The 26,367-nt window shown below is 37.2% G+C and overlaps 1 protein-coding gene across 12 annotated transcripts in view; it reads right to left on the minus strand.

Annotated features, from left to right (window-relative positions):
- Positions 1-26,367, minus strand: part of GPATCH2 (G-patch domain containing 2) — a 201,853-nt gene that overhangs the window by 46,492 nt on the left and 128,994 nt on the right. For 6 of the 12 annotated variants that reach the window (XR_012428691.1, XR_010585592.2, XM_005540865.5 and 3 more), the window contains exons 7-8: positions 24,980-25,019; positions 18,356-18,426 (exon numbers count right to left, since the gene is read on the minus strand). The exons of 2 other annotated variants lie outside the window; for them this stretch is intronic. Coding sequence is in view for 4 of the 10 variants with exons in the window: in XM_005540865.5 (XP_005540922.3) it covers positions 18,356-18,426; positions 24,980-25,019 (111 nt within the window). In the remaining 6 variants the exon portion in view is untranslated. Of the gene's footprint in view, positions 1-18,355; positions 18,427-21,689; positions 21,751-24,979; positions 25,020-26,367 lie in introns of all 12 variants that reach the window. 4 more of the 12 variants (XR_012428694.1, XR_012428695.1, XR_010585602.2 and 1 more) reach the window with 1 other exon arrangement.

Raw genomic sequence — 26,367 nt, forward strand, 5'->3', positions numbered from 1 at the left:
AGGTATATAAAAGTGACAGAACGGCATGAACAAACCCTGAGATATCCATAAAATATTAGACAGATAAGAGACGACAAAACTAAGATACAACTTCATAGTAGGCAAATGGACAGAAAACACTGAAGAAATGGAAGAATGACTGTAAAAAAAAAAAAAAAACAAACCACGGACTTATCAAACGGAAGTATAGAAGGAAATAATCAACATGATATAAGCAACGTGGAAGAAGATGAGACAGGAAACACGTAACTCTAGGGACTATGAGGCTAAATCTCGGGAAAACACATCAAATAAATATGTGAAAATAATGTCATGATGACAATTCCTCACATAACTCACTATCTGACACATCTACTTTATGACAAGGACACCTCTCAGGAAATAAAAATGAAACAATAAACTAAAAGAAAGATTATAAGACTAATACCACTTGAATCAATTAGATAAATTAAATCCGTATTAAAAATCAGCATGTTTCTCCCTTGAAATTTGATTATAGGACCCATTATGCATACTATGTGAGAAGAATAAGAATGTTATTTACAATAAACGTATGAACAAATACAGTGAATCAATACTTTGTTAGTAGTGAATATTAACATTCAGGATATGATGAAATGGCATGTAATGATGGGCACTGCTAATGGTAATTGATTCCACAACAGGAGATAGTGAAGCATGAGAAGCAAGTTAGGAAACCCACAGGAACCCTGCCCTTTTAGGAAAAGAGAGAAGTATAGGATACCTTGAAGAATACAGTGTGCATTATTGATGAAGTAGAACTCCCTGATAGAAAGGATTAAAATAGTTAAAATGAGTTATTTGTTTAAAGGAAATTATAAAGGTCACTTGTTTGGATTGTTAGATATAGAAAGGTCAAAGAGTTGGGAGACAATTCTTTTGCACTCATAATTAAGAGTCTAGATGAAAATTAATGTGAATGTGGCAAAAAAGGAGAAATGGCATAAATTGGACATAAAGAAAACCACCACAAAAGTGAATTACAGTAAGTGGCATTGGTAAATATGTCCCCAAATCCCTTTTTACAGAGGTCCTGAAAACTCCCCTGAGGAGTTGAGGGTGAGATGTCCTACATTCCAAAGACTAAAGCCATAACTGCATAGCACTTTATTCAGTGCTTTTGTGAGGAATGCCTACGTTAAGGGCATGCTTTAGTTATGCACTTCAAAGTCTTGGCTTTGAATCATGAACAGTGGACCGTTTATGCATTTATCTTTTTTTATCTGCTTGGTATATTTTGGGAGTAAATGATCCTACAATTTATTGATTTAACGCATTATAGTTCTCTTCTCTAACCTATATGTTTTTCTACAAGTTGAAAAAGGGAAGTGCAGTCACTCATCCAAAAGGGGTAAGAAAAGTCAAGATACTATTAAAAATACTAAGAAAGAAAATGGATTGAAGAGTAACATAGAAAAATGAATATAAATAGGAAAAGTGAAGAACTTTTATCTTGCATTTAACAAAACTTGTAACAAGAATTAAACATGAGTAGTCTTTCCCTTCTTACACATCTGTTTCACCTTTTCAAGTTGCCCTGTGCCTAACAAAACTGAAGGCTTCAGAGAGAAGAAAAAATACGCACTCACAAATCAATAAAAAGAAGGTATGAAAGGAATGTTCAAAGAAACAAGAGAAGGTTGGGCACAGTGGCTCACGCTTGTAACTGCAGTACTTTGGGACTCTGAGGCGGGTGGATCACTTGAGGTCAGGAGTTTGAGACCAGCCTGGCCAACACGGTGAAACCCCATCTCTAGTAAAAATACAAAAATTAGCCGGATGTGGTGGCAGATGCCTGTAATCCCAGTTACTTGGGAGGCCGAGGCAGGAGAATTGCTTGATCCTGGGAGGCAGAGGTTGCAGTGAGCCGAGATTGCGCCACTGCACTCCAGCCTGGGCGACAGAGCAAGACTCCATCTCAAAAAACAAAACAAAACAAAACAAACAAACAAACAAAAAAAATTAGAGAAATAAGAGGAGATCTTGGAAATGAAAAGAATAAGATAATTTTAAATATAATTAAGTTACTTGGGGCTGAGTGTTGAGAAAACTGCCCCCAAATCTTCCAAGAAAATAATACATAAAAGAAAAGTTTAAAAAGTTAAGAGGATCATTTAAGGGTGCTCCAATACTGAAAAATTAGGAGCACAGATAAAATGTTAACCACTGAAAACTGAAAGACATTGGAGCAATGCCTTCAAAACCCTGAGGCAAAAGAATTTTCAAACTGGAATTCAATTCCCAGCTAAATCAATCAATGTGAGATAAGAATAAAGACATTTTCAGACATGCAAAATTCCATAAATTTAACCATCTCTGTTCTCTTCTGGGAAAGCTGAAGAAAAATAATGCCACTGGATCTTGGGCACGTAAAATCCCACACAGGGGATATACGAAGGAAATCTCAAGCATGTTAGTTAAGAGAGATGCCAGGACATTAGATGTGCAGCAGGTCCAGAGAGCAAACAGTCCAGCGTGAGCCTGAAAAATGGAGGGCTCCAAGAGAGATGCCACCAAGAAAAATAACTGAAAGGTGTCTAGCTTCTGTCAAGAGGCATCTGAGTTAGGGATAGGTACATAGAACAAAAAGCAAATAAGAAACAAAACAATGATAACCACAACAACTAAAAGTGATGTATCTGTGAATATCTACATAGATAATCATATTAATGAAAACAATGGATATTTATTTGGTCTGGGAGAAAGAGGGAAAGAAATCCAGATATGAGTGTGTGTGTGTGTGTGTGTGTGTGTATGTATTGTTGGTGGGGGGGGGGGGGACCCCGCAAGAAATCAATATGCACAAGACTTGGGGTGGAGCAAGATGGCAGAATAGAAGACTTCACCAATTGCCACCCCCTCCAGGATACCAATTTAAGAAGCGCATTCATAACAACCACAAATAGGTGAGCATTCACAATACCTGGATTTAACTTCACACTGCTGGAAAAGGCACTGAAGAGGCAGGAAAAACAGTCTTGAATCACTGATGCTGCCCCTACCCTATTCCCTGGCAGTGGCAGTGTAATATGAAGAGCATGTCTATGCTCTGGGGTGAGGGAGAGCACAGCAATTGTGAGGCACTGAACCCAGTGCTGCCCTGTTATAGCAGAAATCAAAACGGAACCAAACTCAGCTGATGCCTGCCCACGGAGGAAACATTTAAACCAGCCCTAGCCAGAGGGGAATCACCAATCCTAGCGGTCCAAACTTGAGTTCCTGCAAACCTCACAACCATAAGCTAAAGTACTCTGGGGCTTTAAATAAATTTGAAAGGCAGTCTATGCCACAATGACTGCAACTCCTAGGAGAGTCCTAGTTCTGAACTGGGCCCAGAGGTAGTGGACTGGTGGGGCATGCAACATATTGAGACACTAGCAGGGGTGGTTAAGGGAGTGCTAGCATCACTCCTCTCCTAACCCCAAGCTGTATAACTTATAACTCCAAAAGGGATCCCTTTCCTCTTCTGAGGGAGATGAGAGGGAAGCGTGGAGAGGACTTTGTCTTGCATCTTGGATAGTAGCTCAGCCACAGCAGGATAGGGGACCGGTCAGAGCCGTGAGGCCTTCTTTCCAGGGCCTAGCTCCTGGGTGACATTTCTAGATATATCCTGGGCCAGAAGGGAACCCACTGCCTTGAAGGGAAGGACTTGGTTCTGACAGGATTCATCACTTGCTAACTGAAGAGCCTTTGGGCCCTGTATAACAAGCAGTGATAACTAGCTACCACACTGAGGGCCTTAGGTGAGCCTCTGAGACTTGCTGGCTTCAAGGGAGACTCAGCACATTCCCAGCTGTGCTGACTCGTCTGCTTGAGAAAAGCAGAGGGAAAAGTAAAGAGGACTTGTCTTGCACCTTAGGTACCAGCTTGGCCACAGGGGCACGGAGCACCAAGTGGGATCTTGGGGTCCATGATTCCAGAACTTGGTTCCTGTGTGGCATTTCTGGACCTGTCCTGGGCCACAGGGGATCCCACTGCCCTGAAGAGTGAGTCCTAGGCCAGGCAGCATCCACCACAAGCTGACCGAAGACCCCTTGGGCCTAAGGGAACATTGGCAATAGTCTGGCAGTACTCCCCATGGGCCTGTGGTAAGAGTGGCCAATGGGTGAGGATCCTCTGCCTTTGGAAAGGGGAGGAAAGAGTGGGAAGAACTGCAACTAGTGGTGTGAGTGCCAAATCAGCGGAGTGTAATAGAATACCGGGTAGACTTCTAAGCTTTTTGATTCTACTCCCTGGCTCCCACATGGCACCTCTGGACCCCACTGGGGTAAGGGGGAGTGGTTACAATAGGCCTTGGGCAAGACCTAATGCTGTGCTGGCTTCAAGTCTGACCCACAGTCCTTCTGGTGGTGTTGAAGGAGATGCTCGTGTCACTCTACTGCTAGCTTCATGAGACTCAGAGCAAGAGAGAAACTATGTGTGATTGGGAGAAAGAAAGGGAAGAGAAGAAGAATCTCTACCTGGTAATCCAGATAATTCTCCCAGATCTTGTCTAAGACTACAAAGGCAATACCTCTACAAGTCTGCAAGAACCACAGTGTTACTGTTCTTGGGATGCCGCCTAAAGCACGACAGCTTAGATTACAATATCCAAGTCCCTTTGAATATCTGGAAAGCCTTTGCAAGAAAGATGGGTACAAAAGAGCCCAGACTGAGAAGATTACAACAAACACCTAATTCTCCACTGCCCAGACACAAACATCTACAAGTATCAAGATCATTCAGGAAAACGTGACCTCACCAAATGAACTAAATAAGGCACCAGGGACCATCCTGGAGCCACAGACAGAATTCAAAATACCTATTTTGAGGTAACTCAAAGACATTCAAGATAATACAAAGAATTCAAAATTCTATTAGACTAATTTAATAAAGAGATTGAAATAATGAAAAGCAGGATAGATCAAGCTGAAAAAAAATTGGTGAGTTGAAGACAGGATAAAAATACATGGTCAGAAGAGACAAAAGACAAAAGAATAAAAAACAATGAAGCATACCTACAGGACCTAGAATATAGCATCAAAAGGGCAAGTATGAAAGTAATTGGCCTTCAAAAGTGGGAAATGAAAGAGATAGGGGTAGAAAGTGTATTTAAAGGGATAACAGAGAATTTCTCAAATCTAGAGAAAGATATCAATATGTAAATCCAAGAAGGTTATAGAACACTAAACAGATTTAACCAAAAGAAAACTACCTCAAAGCATTTAATAATCAAACTCCCAAAGGTGAAGAATAAAATAAAGAACCCTAAAAGCAGCAAGAGAAAAGAAACAAGTAACATACAATGGAACTCCAATACATGTGGCAGCAGACTTTTCAGTGGAAATCTTATAGGCCAGGAGAGAGTGACATGACATATTTAAAATGCTGAAGGAAAAAAACTTTTACTCTAGAATAGTTTATCTGGTGAAAATATCTTTCAAACATGAAGGAGAAATAAAGGCTTTCCCAGACAAACAAAACCTGAGGGATTTCATCAACACCAGACACATCCTACAAGAAATGCTAAGGGAGTTTTTCAGTTTGAAAGAAAAGGACATTAATGAGCAATAAGAAATCATCTAAAGGTACAAAATTCACTGGTAATAGTAAGTACACAGAAAAACACAGAATATCATAACACTGTAATTATGATGTCTAAACTACTCTTAAGTAGAAAGACTAAATGATGAAAGAATCAAAAATAATAACTGCAACAATTTTTCAAGACATAGTACAAGAAGATACAAATAGAAACAAGAAAAAGTCAAAAAGTGGAGGAATGAGGTTGAGGCATCGTTTTTAATTAGTTTTCTTTTTTCTTTATGTAAACAGTGTTGTTATAATCTTAAAATAATGTGTCATAAAACAGTGTTTGCAAGCCTCAGTGGTAACCTCTAATCAAAAAGCCTACAACAGATACATAAAAAATAAGCAAATAACTAAACCGTATTACCAGAGAAAAATCACCTTCACTAAAAGGAAGACAAGAAAGAGAAGGAAGAGTAGATCACAAAACAACCAGAAAACAAATAAAAAATGGCTGGAGTAAGTCCTTACTTATCAATAATAACACTGAATGTAAATGGACTAAACTCTCCAGTCAATAGACAGAGAGTGGCGGAATGGATAAAAATTCAAGAGCCAATGATCTGTTGCCTACAAGAAATACACTTCACCTGTAAAGACACAAATTGAATGAAAATAAAGAAATGGAAAAAGATACTCCATGCCAATGGAAACCAAAAAAGAGCAGGATTGCTATATTTATATGAGACAAAATAGATTTCAAGACAAAAACTGTAAGAAGAGAAAAAGAAGATTACGTAATGATAACAGGGTCAATTCAGCAAGAGGGTTTAACAGTTTTAAATATATATGCACTCAACACTGGGGCATCCAGATATATAAAGCAAATATTATTAAAGCTAAAGAGAGATATAGGCCCCAATACAATAATGGCTGGAGACTTTGAGCTGGGCAAAAATTTATTGAGTAATACCCTATGAGCAAAGGCAACCATAGCAAAAATGGACAAATGGGGTCACATCAAATTAAAAAGCTTCTGCACAGCAAAGGGAACAATCAACAAAGTGAGGAGACAACTCACAGAATGGGAGAAAATATTTGCAAACTACCCACCTGACAAAGGACTAGTAACCAGAAAAAAAAGGAGCTCTAACAACTCTACAAGAAAAAAAATCTAATAATCTTGTTTAAAAAATGGGCAAAAGATTTGGATAGACAGTTCTCAAAAGAAGACATACAATGACAAACAGGCATATGAAATGGTGCTCAACATCACTGATCATCAGAGAAGTGCAAATCAAAACCACAATGAGATATCATCTCACTCCAGCTGAAATGGCTTATATCCAAATGAGGTAATAATGAATTCTGGCAAGGATGTGGAGAAAAGGGAACCCTCTAATGCTGTTGGCAGGAAAGTAAATTAGTACAACCACTATGGAGAACAATTTGGAGGTTCCTCAAAAAACTAAAAATAGAGCTACTATATGATCCAGCAATCCCATAGCTAGGTATGTACCTAAAAGAATGGAAATCAGTGTATCAAAGAGATACCTGCACTGCCATGTTTGTTGCAGCACAGTTCACAATGGCCAATATTTGGAGGCAACCTAAGTGTCCATCAACAGATGAACAGATAAAGAAAATGTGATACATATACATAATGGAGTAGTATTCAGCCACTAAAAATAATGGTTTTCTGTCATTTACAACAACATGGATGGAACTGGAATTGATTACGCTAAGTGAAATAAGCCAGGCACAGAAAGACAAACATCAAAACCACAATGAGGTATCATCATCTTTTCACTTAATTGGGGGATCTGAAAATCAAAACAATTGAACTTATGGAGATAGAGAGTTCTAGAAGAATGACTACCAGAGACTGGGAAGGGGAGTGGGAGGGTAGCAGGGATGTGGGATAATTAATGAGTACAAAACAAATAGAAAGAATGAATAAGACCTAGTATTTGATAGCACAACGGGTGACTATAGTCAATAATAATTTAATTATACATTTTAAAATAACAAGTCTAACTGGATTATTGGTAATACAAAAGACAAATGGTTGCGGGGATGGATACCCCATTTTCCATAATGTGATTATTATGCATTGCATGCCTGTAACAAAACATCTCACCTACCCCATAAATACATATACCTACTCTGTCTCCACAAAAATTAAAATAAAATGAATTTTTAAAAAGTCAACAGGCACTATTAAACTGAAAACTTCAAGAAACAGCAATATAAATATGCAATACTAGAAACACAGAGGTCAACAGAAGACATAGCTAAAACAGTTAAGAGTAGTTTCCTTTCAAGAGTGAAATTAGAGAATGGTAAAGAATAGGGCTCGGACCCACTGTATTTTGTTATAAGTTTATAGAACAATTTAACATTCTAAACTATGTACAAAAATAATGTGATAGAAAAATTCAGCTTAACAAGTGCCTAGGTCCAGGCACAGTGGCTCATGCCTACAACCCCAGCACTTTCAGAGGCTGAGGTAAGAAGATTCTTTGATGCCAGGAGTTCAAGACCAGCCTGAGCACACAGTGAGACTCCAGCTCTACAAAAAATAAAAAAAATTAGTGAGGCGTGGTGGTGGATGCCTGTAGTCCCAGCTAATCAGAAGGCTGAGGCAGAAGGATTGCTTGTGCCCAGGAGTTTGAGACTATGTATGATGAGCTATGACTGTACCACTGCACTTTAGCCTGAGAGATAGAGTGAGACCCTGCCTCAAGTAGCCCAAAAAACAAACAAACAAAAAACAAAACAAAACCAAGTGCTTAGGAAACACACAATAAAAATAGAAACAAGAGGCCGGGCGTGGTGGCTCAAGCCTGTAATCCCAGCACTTTGGGAGGCCGAGACGGGTGGATCACGAGGTCAGGAGATTGAGACCATCCTGGCTAAAATGGTGAAACCCCGTCTCTACTAAAAAAATACAAAAAACTAGCCGGGCGAGGTGGCGGACGCCTGTAGTCCCAGCTACTCTGGAGGCTGAGGCGGGAGAATGGCGTAAACCCGGGAGGTGGAGCTTGCAGTGAGCTGAGATCCAGCCACTGCACTCCAGCCTGGGCGACAGAGCGAGACTCCGTCTCAAAAAAAAAAAAAAAAAAAGAAACAATAATAATATAGTCATAATAACAGCTAACATTCACTTATTTATTATTGTTTATTCCTTAAAACAATGCTATGAGGTAGGTACTATCATTTTCTCTTTTTTATTGATAAGTAAACTGAGAGAGAGAGAGAGGTCAGATTTTGCTCGGGATCACCCAGTTAGTAAGTGATTAAACTGGAATTAGAAGTCAGGCACTTCAGTTCCAGGGCCTACACACTTAATCAGTGTATTTTACTCCTTAGATTTCATTTTAAATTGATTCTATAAATATTTTATGCAACAAACATTTGCCTAATAGTGCCGGGCACTGTTTTTGGTATTGGGACTACATGAGTGAGTAAAACAAAGACCATGTATTCATGAAGCTTAAAAAGAGGAAAAATAGAGACAATAGGGAAGACACATAAAGCAGGGACAGGGGACAGGCTATGATGGTACTGGTGGACAGTGGACATTACACTGAGCAGAGACTTGAAGGAAAAGAGGAGAAAGCCATATGGGTACTTGTAGACAGAGTGTTTTGGCAGAGGGAACAGCAGGTGCAAAGGCCCTGAGATGTGAGTGTGGATGGTGTGCTGGAGGAACCACTAAGAGGCCAGTGTGTCTGGAGCTCATGGTGAATAAGAGTTGAAGTGGGAGGAGACAAGGTCAGGGAGGAAGCCACAAGGGGTGAATCACATCACATATAGTCTTGTAGGCCAAAACGAAAAGACTTCAGTTTTTACTTGGAATGAAAGAGAAAGCCACCAAAGATTTTATTTAAAAAAAAAAAGTTTGAAGAGTTTTGACAGTTTCCCTATCATCCTGGTGCCTGACACACATAACCTTCAAATACTTAAAGTATACAATTTGATATGTTTTGACACATTCATACACACATGAAATCATCACCACAATCAAGATAACGAACATATCTATCATCCCAAAAGTTTTACATGCCCCTTTGTAGCCCTTTCCTCCCACTCCCCCGGTCCTCACCCCATGCTGGGTAACAACTGATTCTGCTATCTTTCACTATATACTAGTTTATGTTTCCTAGAATTTTACATAAATGTGTTATGTATATCAATTCTTCATTCCTTTTTATTGGTGACTGAGTTGCTTTCCACTGTTTGGATATACCAACATTGTTTATCCATATACTCTCTATCGAAGTTTTAGTATATATTGGTTGTTTCCTTTTTGCTTTTACTATTATGAATAAAGATGCTACAAATATTTGTGTATCAATCTTGTTTTGTTTGTTTGTTTGAGACAGTCTCATTCTGTCTCTGTCGCCCAGGCTTGAGTGCAGTGGTACAATCTTGGCTCACTGCAACCTCTGCCTCCCAGGCTCAAGCAATCCTCCCACCTCGGCCTCCTGAGTAGATAGGACTACAGGCATGTGCCACCATGCCTGACTAATTTTTTTCACTTTTTGTAGAGATGGCATCTCACTGTGTTGACCAAGATGGCCTTGAGCTTTAGAGCTCAATCAATCCTCCCACCTTGGCTCCAAGTGTTGGGATTACAGGTATAAGCCACTGTGCCCAGCCCCGTGTTGCTTTTTTTGGAGACAGGGTCTTGCTCTGTCACCCAGGCTGGAGTGCAGTGGTGTGGTGTGTACAATCTTTTAAGTATTTGCGTGGAATGCATAGTAGGTCTACATTTAACATTTTAGGAAACTTCAAAACTGGTTTCCAGAATGTAATATAGTACATTCATTTTGTTATTTTTAGCTATTCTAATTGTTGTGAGTGATACCTCATTGTGGTTTTACTTTCCATTTTCCTAATGAGTAATGATGTTTAACATCTTTGCATATGCAATTTTCCATTTACATATCTTCTTTGGTTAGGTGTCTATTCAAACTTTTCCTTATTGTTTAATTGGATTGATTTCTTAACATTGAGTTTTCAGAGTTCTTTACATATTCTTGATATAAATGTTTTATAAGATATGTGATTGCAAACATTTTTTCCAAGTCTGTGGCTTGAAGAATGTAAGTTTTACATTTTCATAAATTCCAATTTATCAATTTATTCTTTCCTGGATTGTGTTCTGAAGTTTTATCAAAGAAATCTTTGCTGAAGCCAACGTATGTTGGTTACTTTTATGAATCAACTTGACTGGGTCACGAGGTCCCCAGACATTTGGTCAAATATTACTGTGTCTATGTCTGTGAGAGTGTTTCCAGATGAGATGAAATTTGAATTGGTACACTGAGTAGATTTATCTCCTAATTGTGGGTGGGCCTCTTCCAATCAATTGTTTTTTAGAACACAAAAAGGATGAGTAAGAGGAACCTCTTCCTACCTGACTACTTAGATTGAACATCAGTTTCCTACTTTTGGATTGGAACTAAAAAATTGGCTTTTCTTGGGTCTTGAGTCTGTTGACTATCAGACTAGAAGTTACATCGCAGATTTTCCTGGTTCTCAGGCCCTCAGATTCAGACTAGATCTACACCACTGGTTCTCCTGAGTCTCCAGCTTGTCAGCTGAAGACCTTGGGACTTCTCAGTCTCTGTAACTGTGTGAGCCAATTCCTTCAAATAAATCTTTCTATATATAATTATTTATATATATATATAGGATGCATCTATACACGTGTGTATAGATGCATACACATATGCATATACACATAAATATGCATGTGTATACATCTATACACACATGCATACATATATACACATATATATGTATACACATATGAACATATGTGTGCATATATGTATGTATAGAGGTGATATATGTACATATGTATACAAATATATAGGAGGTATAGGGATATATAGGATGGATATATTCCCATATAGATGTATATGTATATATATGTTATATATTTATTTATATGAACTCAGTTTCTCTGAAGAACCTGGCCTGTAAACACACCAAAGTTGCAAAGATTTTCTCCTGTGTTTTCTTGAGGTTTTATACATTTAGGTTTTACATTTAGGTCTGTTATCCATGTGGGTTGTTTTCTATGTGATATATACACATAAATATATTTACTATAGAAATTGATTCATGTGATTATGGAGGCTGAGAAGTCCCACAATCTGTGGTCTGCAAAATGGAGGAGTAGGCAAGTTGGTGGAGTAATTCAGCTGAGAGCTAGGGAGTAATGGGGTAAGACTTCACCTGAGTTCGTGGGTCCAAGAACCAGGAGTGCTGATGTCTAAGGGCAAGAGAATATGGATCTCCCAGTTCAAGAAGAGAAAATAAATTTACCATTCCTCTGCCTTTATGTTTTATTCAGGCCCTTAATAGACTGGATGATGTCCATCTGCATAAGAAAGATCTTTACTCAGTCTACCGATTCAAATGCTAGTCTCTTCCAGAAACACCCTTATGGACAAACCCAGAAATATTCATTGAGCAGCTATCTGGGCATCTCTTAGCCCAGTCAAGTTGACACATAAAATTAACCATTACATGGTGTACAGTGTTAGGTGTGAGTTGAAAATACATATATTTTTCTGCAAATGACAATATACTTGATCCAGTACTATTTGTTGAAAAGACTATCAAACTTTCTTCATTGACTTTGTACATTGGTGAAAATCAGTTAGTTGTCTTTGTACATGTAGTTGTATTTCTTGACCTCTATTCCTCTCTAATGATCTGTTTTTCTATCTTCATATAAATGTAGTCAGGCATCAATTAATGACAAGGATACAAACCTGATGGTGTAGCCTACTACACACCTAGGCTGTATGGTGTAACCGATTGCTTCTAGGTTACAAACCTGTACAGCATGTTACTGTACTGAATCCTGTAGGCAGCTGTAATACGATGGTATTTGTGTATCCAAACATAACTAAACATGGGAAAGACACAGTAAAAGTATGGTATTGTAATCTTCTGGGACCACTGTCATATATGTGAACCCTCACTGACTGAAATGTCCTTATGTGGTTCATGACTGTACCAGACTGTCTTAATTAATACAGCTTTATAATAAAGTCTTCAAATAACGTAGTGTTAGCATTTTAACTTTATTTTTCTTGTTCAAAGTTGTTTGGGCTAAGTCCTTTGCATTTCCATATGAAACTTAGAATTAGCTTATCCATTTCTGTAAAATTGCCTGCTGGGATTTTGATTTAGATAGTATTTAATCTAGAAAATTTGGAGAAAACTGATCTTAAGATATTGAGTCTTCTGACCCATGAACAAGGTGTATCTCTCCAGTTATGTATATCTTAAGACTTAGTAGATAAATATCTGGTTCTTAATTATGTGTTCTTTTTCTTGCTTCGTATTGTAAATATCTTCCTATATCTATTTTGGTTAATATGTATCATGTTAATTACAGTTTTGTTGACTCTCTTGTGCCAACATTTCTGCTTCTATTGGAATCTGTAATCCAACTGATTGTTTTTCTTTTGAAAAGGCTGTTCTTGTCAAATGTCTTTTTTCTTTTTCTTTTTTTTTGTTTTTTGAGACAGGGTCTTACTCTGTTGCCCACACTGGAGTGCACTAGCATGATCATGGCTCACTGCAGCCTCAACTGCCCAGTTAGTTTTTAAATGTTTTACAGAGACAGAGTCTCACTATGTTGCACTGGCTGGTCTTGAACTCCTGGGCTCAAGTGATCCTCCCGCCTTGGCCTTCCAAAGTGCTGGGATTACGGGTGTGAGCTACCGTGTCTGGCCTTTTCAAATGTCTTATCTTGGCCTATGAGTTCATCTTCCTCTGAGAATATTGGCTAGTCTGTCAGGCAATGGCATGGGAAAAGCAACTGGGGTTGTGAGCCTTAGAGTAGACAGGCCCTGGCACCGGAAAACCACAGTCATCACACCCCACTCCATGAAATAACCCCTTTGGTTAGGAGAATACCTTTTCCCTCTTCTCACTCCCAGAGAGGAGCAGAACTAATTCTTCAGCACTGGGTTTTAGAGGAGCTGCAACAAGGACATTATAATCTTTCACCCAGTTCCATCAAGTTCCTCAAAAACAGCACTGTGAACTACTGAGTTTATTTCGGAAGACACTTAGACCAGAGGTCTGAGTCTTTGTGTGGGGCAGACAGCAATTCTCCCAAGGCAATGGCCAATGATGAAAAAGTACAGAACTCCAAAGGTTTACCCTGTATTTCATATTTTATTCTCTCTCAGCCAGGCTAGATTGCCTCCTGTCTCAAGTCAAAGCCACCCTGCTTTACATACATAAGTTTAAGATAGCACCTATAATACCAAGGGCTTCTTGAAGTTTCCTATGTATTTTGTCTTTCTAAATTTCTGCTGGGTTGATCTTCAGAGAGGTAGCAGTAATCCTATAGTTCAGAAACTTGATTGTAACAGGAGCTGGGACTGAATTTCTAATGTAAGTAAACATTTAAGGCAGTAGAATTTCCTCCAATTACCATCTAATTGTAACCCACGTGTCTTGATATTAATAAAGTTGCTTCTGACACATGAGTTGCTTGGAAGAATACTTTGTGTGTGTGTGTTTTTGTGTGTCGGAGTTTCACTCTTGCTGCCCAGGCCAGAGTGCTATGGCCCCATCTTGGCTCACTGCAACCTCCGACTTCCGGGTTCAGGCGATTCTCCTGGCTCAGCTTCCCAAGTAGCTGGGACTACAGGTGGGAGCCACCAAGCCTGGCACATTTTTGTATTTTTAGTAGAAACAGGGTTTCACCATTTTGGCCAGGCTGATCTCGAACTCCTGAACTCAGGTGTCCGCCCTCCTCAGCCTCCCAAAGTGCTGGGATTACAGCCATGAGCCACTGTATCCGGCCAGAAGTGTACTTTTTAACTGTAACTTTTTGTTTTGGAGACAGAGTTTCACTCTGTCGCCCAGACTGTAGTGCAGTGGCGTGATCTTGGCTCACTGCAACCTCTGACTCTTGGGCTCAAGTGATTCTCCTGCCTCAGCCTCCTGAGTACCTGAGATTACAGGTGCATGCCACAACGCCCGGCTAATTTTGTATTTTTAATAGAGACAGGGTTTCACCATGTTGGTCAGGCTGGTCTTGAATTCCTGACCTCGTGATCCACCCACGTTGGCCTCCCAAAGATTACAGGCATGAGCGACCGTGCCTAGCCTTTAACTGTAACCTTAAAAAAAAAAAAAAAAAAAAAAAATTGGTACCAATTGCTAACTTATTCACATTCCAGTAAAGGAATGTATTTTTTATGATCCATATTCACTAAAATTTGTTGATACTAGCTTTATGGCCTGGTAAGTGATTAATTTTGTAAGTGTTCTATGTGTCTTTGAGAAAAGTGTGTTTTTTCTACCAGTTTGGATGCAAGGTTTTATATAATATTACTAACTTCAGCTTGCTAATTTTGTGTTACAGAAATTTTCCATTTATACATTTTCAGGTGGCTTAAGCTATCAATAATAAGAGTGCTATGATAGTGGGTTAGTGAGTTTCTCCAGGTACTATTGCTCTTTGCTTTATACATTTTTGAGGTTATTTTAGTGCCTATACGTTGAATCTTTTATCATAAAATAATGACTTTTTAAAACTTGGTAAAGTTTTTCTTCCTAAATCACTTTGGTATGAGAGCTTTCTTTATAATGCATCTGGCATATATCCTGTTCCTTCTTTAGTTTTCCACCTTTTCCTGTCATATTTCAGGTGTGTCTTTTATAAAGAACATATACTAGATATTTTCAATAAGTCCAATCTAATTAGTTCTGCTTTTAACTGACATGTTTAATCATAAATTATTTTATTTCATTTTAATTTTTAAAAAACTATTTTTTTTTGGAGACAGGGTCTCACTGTGTTGCCCAGGCTGAAGGGCAGTGGCATGATCATGGCTCACTGTAAGGTCCAACTCCTGGGCTCAAGCAGTCCTCCTGCCTCAGCCTGCTGTGTAGCTGGGATTATAGACATGCATCACCACAGACTATTTAAAAAAAAATTTTTTTTTTGTAGAGACAGAGTCTTGCATGTTGCCCATGGTGGTCTCAAACTCCTTGTCTCAAGTAATCTCAAAGTGCTGTGGCTTAACAGGTGTGAGCCTCTTCGCCCAGCCAACCATAAATACTTCCTGTGATTACTGATCTCTGTGTGTGTGTGTGTGTGTGTGTGTGTTTATGTGTATGATTCAATTGTCTAATTTTATGTTTTGTCTGTATCTTATTTTCTCAATGCTTTTTCTTTTCACTTTTTTTTTTTTTTTTCCGGTAGAGATCGGGGGTCTCACTATGTTGCCCAGGCTGGTCTCGAGCTCCTGGCTTCAAGCAATCCTCCTGTTTAAGCCTTCCAAAGTGCTGGAATTAATTATAGGCATAAGTCGTCATGCCCCTCACTTTTTAAAAAACAGATTATTTGGGGGTGGGGGGCAATATTTTAATTCCATTTCCCCCCTTCCACTGGTTTGGTAATTATATACTCCATTTCTATTGACTTAGAAGTTATTTAGATATTTTACCAATGAATACTTAATGTAGTCTTATCAAATGTCAAATGCTTGACTGACTAATGAGGTAGACATCTTAAACAACTCAAGGACCTTACATTGGACTTTCACTATAATCACCAACCCTGCAAACTTCACATGCTATTGCTGTCCATTATTTTCTTTCTTTTCTTTTTTTTTTTTTGTTTTGTCCATTATTTTAGATTGCCTCTAAGTCCTACAAATTGTCCGGGTGCAGTGGCTCATGCCTGTAATCCCAGCACTTTGGGAGGCCAAGGCAGGCAGATCACCTGAGGTCAGGAGTTCGAGACCAGCCTGGCCAACATGGTGAAACCCCATTTGTAGTAGAGAAATACTACTATTTGTAGTAGAGACTACAAATACAAAATTAGCCAGGTGTGGTGGCACATGCCTGTAATCCCAGGTACTTGAGAGGCTGGGGCAGGAGAATTACTTGAACCTGAGAGGCGGAGGGTGCAGTGAGTGGCGATTGCACCATTGCACTCCAGCCTGGGCAACAAGAGAGAAACTCTGTCTCAAATTTAAAAAAAAATTTTTTTAAACGTCCTACAAATGACATTATTACAATTATCCCTCTATATAAGCAATGATTATTTATATAAACATTTTAATCAGTATATTGGCTCGTTATTCATTCTTGCCTCTCAGACCTTCCTTGGGACTTTTCTTGAAATACACCCTTTAAAACTTCTTCACAAAGGTCTGTAAACATTCCCTCTTTTTGAAAATCTTAAAATTATTTTACTTCATCTTTGTACATGAAAGATGGATTTCCAGGTACATAGTTCTAGGTTGACAATTTATTTTCATGCAGCACAATGAGGATGATTCCACTGTCTTTTGGCCTCACCGATGCTACTGAGAAATCTGATAATATCATTGTCGTTCCTTTGTAGATAATTTGCCTTTTATCTTGATTCTTTTAACATTTGTCTTTGCTTTTGGTCTACTATGGTATATTATTAAGTGTGGATTTAGTTTTATTTATTGTGCATGTTATTCACCGTGCTTTTTGTATCTGTATCTATGGGTTTGTAACTTTTACCAGGTTTGGGAATTCTTAGCGACCATCTCATCAAATTTCATGTTTTTTTCAGCTATTCTATTCTTTTCATCACGGACTATGATTGACTGTATCACAGATCTTCTAAGTCTCTTACGTACTACTTCAGTTTTTCATCTCCTTGAATTTTTATACTATGTTCTGGTCCATTCTTCAGATGTATCTTTCATTTCACTAATTATCTCTTGAACGATCACGTTTCCCATTTCTAAAAATTATATATATTGTTCACTTCTTACTGATTCATTTTTATCGTGATTTGTTGCTTGTTAATTTTATTTCTATAAACGTCTCATACATAGTTACTTTATAATCTATATCTTATAATTTTAGGATCTGGCAGTCTTAGGAGAAAATCTCTTAGTCGTTTATGTTGACTATCACTGATGGTGAATTATCTCATTTTACGTTTGGCGATTTTTGATTGTCTTACATTAGGTATGCTAGGTAGGATTTGCATTTGCTTCCGCAGACACCCAGTGGGATCTCAGTTGACATTTATCTGCACAACATGGCACTTTGAAGCTGTAGTTTGGTTACTTGGGAATGTTAAAGTCAGTGGACAGCACACTACCACTGGGAAGCCATGGGATGCAATGGTGGCTACTGAGGTCAGTTGTCTCTTCTCAAGGATAAAACAAATGTAAATATCAGGGCAGTTTTTCTAATCAACATTCTGACAAGAAGGGTAGCCACTTTCATCTAAACAAAAATTAAGTCTTCAGAAACCCCATTTGCAAAATTTGAAAACATATTGTCTAAAAAACAAACTGGGGGAAATTCCTAATATTATGGAAAAAACCAACATTGGAAAAAATGAACAAGATTCTAAAAGCACTCTTTAAAAGAGACTACTTTCTTCCCAGTCTTTACTCATTTATATGTTATGAGAATATACATATTTCTTTCTCATAAGGTCTAAATGCCACTTAAGTTTAGGGAAAGAGATTAAGCTCATTTATTAGATTAAAAATGAATTATTATGGTAAATGTTGATCTAAAATGCAATAGTTAAGGGAGATAAATATTTTATTTTAAAAATTATTATTTATTTTTTACAAGTTTAAAAAATATAAATAAAATATCTTTCTATTCATTACTAGTAATCCTAAAATATATTCCAATAAACAATACATAAAATATTTTAAGCTGACTTTTTAGAACCAAAGACAACCTAACAATAATTCATTCCATTCTTATAGGCATAGAAAAAAGAAAATGAATGAATCAAAAGTGATTTTGAATTGCTTACCTGCTGGCTGTTTTCACAGAACAATTTTTCTTGTGTCCTCTTTCAGCTCGATTATCTCTCAGAAGCTGATGCTACACAAAGTGTTAAGACAAAGTCATAGAAACAAAAATATTTTCATTATATTATTTTGCAAGTAGGAAAATATTCTCATTCAAAGGGACACTATTCATTTATTTGCATGGCTTTCTTTTTTTCTTTTTTTACTGGTTTCTCTTAAAGCAAAGACTGTAAGTACTACTTTTTCTGGAGTTCAATAGTTCAGGGAGACAAATTTTTCTTTTTAAAATTCATTCTTTATTGTCACTGTTGCAAAATTATCAGTGAGAGTTAGCAATCCAGTTCTTCCTGGACAGCTAAACTGCCCTCAGAGTCAGTTAAGATGTGGCCTGGGGATGGAAGTCTAGAACACAGTTCTTTTTCTGGTTCACTGCAGTAGCCCTGGTTGAAGTAATGCAACCTCTCTTGTCAACGGCCTTCACTGTCTCATTCAGTTGTGAATTTTTTAAGGTTTTGTTACCTATGCTGACATAAAGAGCTAATATTATTTTCTCTGTACCTACTGGCCTAACATGGTAAAGAAACACGCTTAAAACATTCTTCTTCAAAGAAATTATTGGCTTGGAAATATATAATTAGAAAAAAACATATTTGATTGCCTCCTCAAAATGCCTTACCATCTACTTCCCTTCACACTTGCTTTACCCTAACTAATTGGAAAGAAAAAAGCAAATAGTCAATATTCTTTACTATGTGCTCACTCAAACTCTAGCTTATCTTATTTATGCAGAAATATGATTATATGCAAGACTGGGCTAAAATGAAGTTGTACAGAATATTAGCAATGAACCCCAACAAAAATAAAAGTCTTATAAGTAATAATGCAGGATAGAGGTGGGTTCTAATCCCAGCTGGGCCAGTAAATAAAAAGTCACTGGGTTCCAATAACAGCTTTACCATTTACAACCTGTGTAACTTTAGGCAAAGTACTTAACTTCTCTAAGCCTTGGTCTCCACCTGTAAAATGGAGATTACAATAATATCTACCTGTAACGCTATTGTGAGTATTAAGTAATATAAACCATTTAAAATATTTAGCACTATAAAACTGGAACATAGGAAATGCTGAGAAAGGAAATGGCTTAAATGCTATTATTATAATTATGAATGTAATTAATGGGACTGGCTCTCGGTAGGTATTATCTGACCAGTATCAATTATTTCTAATGACGAATAACTGCTTTGAACCGTTCAATTACATCACTTAGAATCAATTATTAGTTTACTTAGCTGTCCTTGAGAAGGAATAGACCTTAATTAGATGATCAAGAATATGGTTAGGCTTATTCTTCAAGGAATGTCTGAACTAAATAAGTACTCTTAAATTTTCTCTTAAATGTCTACTTTCCATTCCCATTGCCACCATCCTAGTTCAGACCACCATTTTCTCTGTCCTGGCAAAGTCTCCCAAATGATCTCCCTGCCTCCAGGTCTGCTCCCTTCTAATCTACTTTCCACACTGCAGACTCTATGAGCTTTCTAAAATTAATCTAATTATATGACTCTATGGAGATCAAACTCAAAATCTTGTATAAGGCTTTCATGACCCTTCATAATTTGATTACATCTCTAAATTCATAATTTATTATGTTTCCTCCTACCCCAACCTATCCTTCTTCCATCTAAATGATATTTCCTAGCCATCTTGAACTTGTTAGTTTGGGGTATGTACCATGCTGTTGCTCATCTCTGGCCCTTTGCTTGGGTTATGCAATTTGCCTACATTTTCAGGGTTCATGCACTGTGTCTGGAGCATTTCAGTGCTCAAAAAATATTTGCTGAATGAATGGATGAATGAAATAAAGGAAGAGGGAGTGAGATCTGGTATCTGATATGTAGCTGAAGCCATATCTCGTTATTACTACTTATAGAAAAGAGCAAACAGTTATCTTAAATCCATTAATCTGAAAGTGTTTCAATTTAGAAACACTTCGTACCATGAACACTAAATTGTTTCTGAAAATAAAGAAAATTAATTACTTTGGCATTTCTAAGTCTAGTGCCTTTTAAAAAATATATATATATATACAAACCAACATTTGTGACACAGATAGCTAGAAGTAAGATGATGAAATCTCTACCTCTACCTTAAATTGATAACAGTTAATGGTTAATTAAGTTTTCTAACTGATAAAAGACAGATACTTGAACACTATTCCTGAGGCTTGTGTTAAAACAGTTCAGATAAAGAACTCAAAATCCCAAACACAATGTTATGAAAAAAAAATTAAAAATTTATAGTTTAGTTTTGAAAAATGCAATTATAAGAACCAAAATAAACATTAGGTTGTATCTACTAGGTTTGGATAGTTCTCAGAGAGGCCACCAACCTGGATGAACTTAAATGACATAGCACCCTCTCTGAACATTGATGTTATAGCTCCTTTTATTAGATTTATATAAGAATGTGTTTTCTTCCTCAAATTTATAGTTTTGATGGGCTTTGTACATAAAAACAAGTCAAACAATGGCATTACTTAATGCAGTGCATCTATATGTATAAAAGCCATCACAAACTTATTTCACCTTATCAATACAATTATAAATCTGGGGATACCACTGCAACTTTAAAATGAAGCTCAGATAAAACTACAGAGATCTCTGGGTCATGAATCACAAGTTAATATGTGAGCTTAGATCTTTTATGGGGCAAAGATGAAAAAAATAATCTAAGGTGTTACTTGAACAACATATATTTGCATTTAGAAGGCTCCTGGCCAGGCATGGTGGCTCACGCCTGTAATCCCAGCACTTTGGGAGGTCAAGGCGGGCAGATCACCTGAAGTCATGAGTTCGAATTCAGCCTAGTCAACATGGCAAAACTCTACTAAAAATACAAAAATTAGTCAGGCATGGTGGCAGGTGCCTGTAATTAATCCCAGCTACTCAGGGAGGCTGAGGCACAAGAATCGTTTGAACCTGGGAGACAGAGATTGCAGTGAGCTGAGGTTGTGCCACTGCACTCCAGCCTGGGCAAAAAAGCGAGACTCCGTCTCAAAAAAAAAAAGAAAAAAAAAAAAAAGAAGACTCCAATATATTTTTTTAAAAGTCAGATTATGAATTCAAAATAAATAAGAATCCTTGAACCCTGCTCTAATAAGCAAGAGTAGGTCAAAAGATTTTGAAAATTTTTTCATTCTTCTTGATACATATTTTTTTCTGTTCCCTTGGACTCCTATCAGTGTCACAAGTGAGGTTACTTTTCTGGATTCTGACTCAATAATGTCAACTCTGATCAAAAACAGAACTTCTGAATATGGTGCGAAGTGCTTCTTACCTTCCAACTTTCAGATTGCTGGACTTAGGCCAAACGAAGATACAATCCCCTTATTAGTGACCTGCAGATGTATATTAAAAAATAACTCATATAAGAATTACATTAAAATCTGTAAGTAAAAAACCTACGTACACAATTTGAAAAACTGCTGAATTAAACCAGGAAGAAAAGTATACCTTGTGGATAATGGTTTTTACATTTAAAAAAAGGAACTAAGAGTTTCTGTGGCTATTTGTGACATTTTTCAAGGTTATTAAAAGTCTCAAATCTCAAGAGGAAAGACAAAGAGCAGAAATCTCATTCTCCACCAATCCTCTCTTTACTACCTGATTATACATAAGGCACTCAAGCCCAGGAGTGCTTCTATTGGCAGCCACTGTTCAGGTAATTCCTCAAGTGTCAGACAAATAATTTCAAGTCTCTCCACACTCAGCAGTGTCCTCAAAATTAAAAGGGGAACTAGGTAAAATCCAAACTATGATCTGACTCACTAAGATACTTCTTGTAAACTCAGTCAAAATGTCTCAAGGAAGCAAAGCCTCCTTCCACCCATGAACTAAGTTCGACATTTCTCTTTTGTGGCCTTCATAGTGCCTTCTCTATGGTTTTCTGAAACATTTATCAACATAGTATAATTACTGCTTACCTTCTCCAGACTATGACCACCTCAGGGGAAAAATTGTGTTGTTTTTTTACAAATATCTCTTTTGATAAAAATAGAGAGTACTCAACAGATAGTGGCTGGTGGGTAAGTTATTTAATAAATGTATAGTAAAGGCACGATCACTATGCATGGTAAATTGAAATGGGACTTAGCACTGAAGAACAGCAAGAAAGAAGAATCATTAAGATGGAGAAAGGAGTGAGAGATGGAATTTAAAAAGTAGGGTTAATATTATTGTTTCTTAGTGTTAAGTTGGTATGAGAAAAACATAAGGTAATCATGCAAGTCAATTTAGTCAATCATTCAACAATAAACTAAAAGATTTTATACTTCATGGTCTTGCATTTCATCACTTGCACCTAACTTCAGACAACAGTTTAGTTTGCTATACAGTTAGGTCTGAGTTGAACTAAGAAATTATTATCCCTTATGTAAATAGAATGCATTGTACATATACATACATGTACAATTCATTGTCATTACTCAGATTCCATATACCTACTTGCTAACATTTATTTGTAACACAAAAATCAGTGCTTCCCCTGCTTTTGCAGTCATGTGCAGACATGTGTAGGCAGAGTGGTAAAAATCTGAGTAGCCTCTAACATATGTTTCCAGCTGAGCTCCAGCCCGGTGACACGGCCTCATTTCAAGCTCTCATAGTATAAACAAGTGTATTTCTTGCAGTCTGTTTAATGCTATGAGTTTTTTGGTTTTTTGTTTGTTTGTTTTGTGTAATTGTGCTTCTGTTGGTGACTTCACTATTTAAAATGGCACCAAGCATAGTGCTAAAGAGCTGTCTACTGTTCCTAAGTGCAAGAAGACAGTGATGGGACTTAAAGAGAAAATATGTGCTTTAGATAAGCTTCATTCAGGCATGAGTTATGACGCTATTGGTCGTGAGTTCAATGTTAATGAATCAACAACAGACATTAAATAAGGTGTCTTTAAACAGAAACACACACAAAACAAGGTTATGTATTGATCAGTTGATGAAGATGTGACGTGGGGTTCAAAGAAACCTAACCCTGTATTTCCCCTACAAGCAATGGTTCAGTATTCATTGATTCAGTGTTTGAAATGACTACATAGAATATAACTACCATATGTAACAAGAATTAACTGTATTTATTAATTAATAATCTACCTAGTAAGGATACAGATCCGAAATGGCACATCAAAGTTTAAGTAAAAAGCTGATTCAAAAATCGGGCAAAAAGATTTAAAAAGATTTAAAAAATTGGTCAATTTCTTCCTTATAAGGTATTAGCTATTAAAGGTAATTTTTAATTTCAGAAAAAAGCTTGGCTGGAAGCAACCAGGTATACCATAGTCTAAAATCTAGATTTATAACATTGCTTTAGTACTTCTCAAGTTCTAAAGCGTAGAAAATGAGCTTTATAAAATTACATTTTCAGATAAAATATATCCTGATGCAACTTAATACTAAAAGCAGAATATTATTGTAAGCATTGTACATAGAGGGATATGAACCATTTAGGAAAGCAGAAAGTCTAATTTTTGTATTGCAAATAATAAGAGGAACACATCATAGATGTAGCTTAGCTTAGTTAATTTTGAATTCATAGAAATAGTGGCACATAGTCCATTATTAATGTGAGAAGTATCTTTAAAGAGGTAACTCACTCTCATGGAAAAAAAGCAAGTTAAAAAAATCATGAAAATGAAAGGTATTTCTATTAAGCTTATGTGTGTTAAAAAATAAAGAAGGGTTCATAATGAAGTGCATAGCACCTTCCTTTTATTAGTAAAAGGAACTATGGTATATGCAGCAGCTGTGAACCTGCTGCTCAACCCAAGAAAAATCAAACATTATAGAGTAATGTTACCAATTACCATTAAAGCACAAAGTCCTCTTCACTACCTATTTCTCTGCCTACCCCTCAGAAGAAATGATCCCTGAGGATTTGAGGTTTATCACTCCCTTTTATTTTAAAAATAACTTTTATCATTCACAATAAAAGATACAAACTTTGCAAGGATGCAAACTCTAAAATGTATATGCTTTAAAACATCACAAGTTTAAGCATGCTTCTGAGAAAGGACTAATATAATCAAGGGGTAACTGCTGATTTTATATGTAAAAATAACTGCAATGAACGTTAACTTCTCACTGTCAACTAATCATTGTGCTGCCATGTATACCAATAAAGAGATTTAAAAAAATTCATCTAGAAATATAATGTAAAAGTATAAGAAACTCTTCACCCTACCTTCTAAACTTCAGATACAAATATTCTCTTCCTGGCTGAACTTAGATTTAATACAAATTAATTTTTAAGCACATGTACTGTTTTGATACCTTAACTTTGTGAAAAATAAAGATCAATAGTGAGCTCCTACAAATGAGTGAGTTTCAGAGTCTTTCCACGGAGGTCACACATATGACTGAAGACGGTGGCAGTAAAGGAAAGAAAACTCTCATGCTGATTAAGGATCATGCATTTATTTGGTCAGTGTATTAATCGTTGGCATAATTAACACCTTTTAAAATGAGCAGGGATTTGTATTTTTTCTCATAGAGCTGATCTACTCTCTTGAAGGGAGACAGTTAAATACTTGAAAGAGGCTGAGTAACTTCCTTTCGGATTACAATGGTCCTTACCTGGTCATGCTCTGTCCTAGCCCCAGGGCTAAACCAATGGCTGCAGAGGAAAGAAAAAGGCAGTTAGAGGGAACCTAACTAAAAGCACATGCCCTCACATGATCAAGTCACACGTGCTTTAAGGAATTTATTTGTCACCAGCAACAGAGCCTTCAATATGCTTTATTTTAATGGATATTTCATTGAATTCTAGACTTAGACCAATTTTGACAGAAACGTAAAAGTGCTCATAACCCGGTAATTTTCAATTTAATAAGCAAACTGAGTTAGAATTACATTTCCATTTAATTATGTTAACATAAACTGCTGGGACTGTATTCATTTTATGAATCAATTCTGGTTATAAAATCTACAAATGCTATCATTTACCACAACTTAATTATAGCATCATTACAACAAATTATGACCTTTTGATTGTTGGAGTTATAAAAAAATGTTAAAAATACAAGAATATTACATTGTCTAGCTATGCCCCCAGGAGCAATACACAAAGCCCTTGATATGAATTCTGCAGCATCAGCTGAGGTACCTTGGACCTATTCCCTCCACAGTTATAACAACCTAGAGTCTGGCTGAGAACAAGTTCAACAACATCAAAAATATAGAAGTTACTGCATCATCAAAGCCTTGCCTTCTCACATAGCCTAGCCCAGACCATTTTGCTTCAGCTGCCCCTGGGACTCTTAACACTGACGTATCTGGCAGTACCTTTTCCACAGGAGTTATTATCATTAGCTATGCGCCCAGTCCTCTGGCAGTATTCTGCATAAAAAAACTAACTGTAAACATCAAGGACTAGGAAATTGAGAGAGGTATTATGGCAAATCAATCACTAAAGGCCCACAATCACAGGGAATGATACTAACATTACTATTAATGCTATTTATGACTTCAACAACCATAATACCGAGTACCTTTATGTACTAATTAAGCACGTGGCATGGTTTATTTCCCATCTTCACAAAATCCTTACAAGGTTAGGCTCATGTTCCAAATACAGAAATGAGGGCTTGAATGTTAGCTTACTTGTATAAGGTGTTTTCACCACACCACGCTGCAGAAGGGCAAGGGGCTAGAAAGGGTTTAGATGTCCTGGGACTCTCTAAGACTTCTTTGCATTCTCTAGCCTCTGTGGTATTAAAACCAGGAACAAACAGCCTCTTCATTAATAGGCCTTGTCTATGCATTAATATAGTATTTCTCAAGCTCAAAGATAGTGACAGTGATGCTCCTAGGCAGGTCAGATTCCACCAGTGATGGGGGAATGGACATTTATTGGTATTAGTCAATAACATCTGGATTAATTACCAAATTAATTAATCATTCACTGTAGTTCCTCTGACAGCTTGACTAAGATATTTCCCCTCTGATTTGGATTGTGCCTTTTC

This window comes from Macaca fascicularis, chromosome 1 (assembly GCF_037993035.2).
Source record: "Macaca fascicularis isolate 582-1 chromosome 1, T2T-MFA8v1.1".
Classification (NCBI taxonomy): Eukaryota; Metazoa; Chordata; class Mammalia; order Primates; family Cercopithecidae; genus Macaca; species Macaca fascicularis.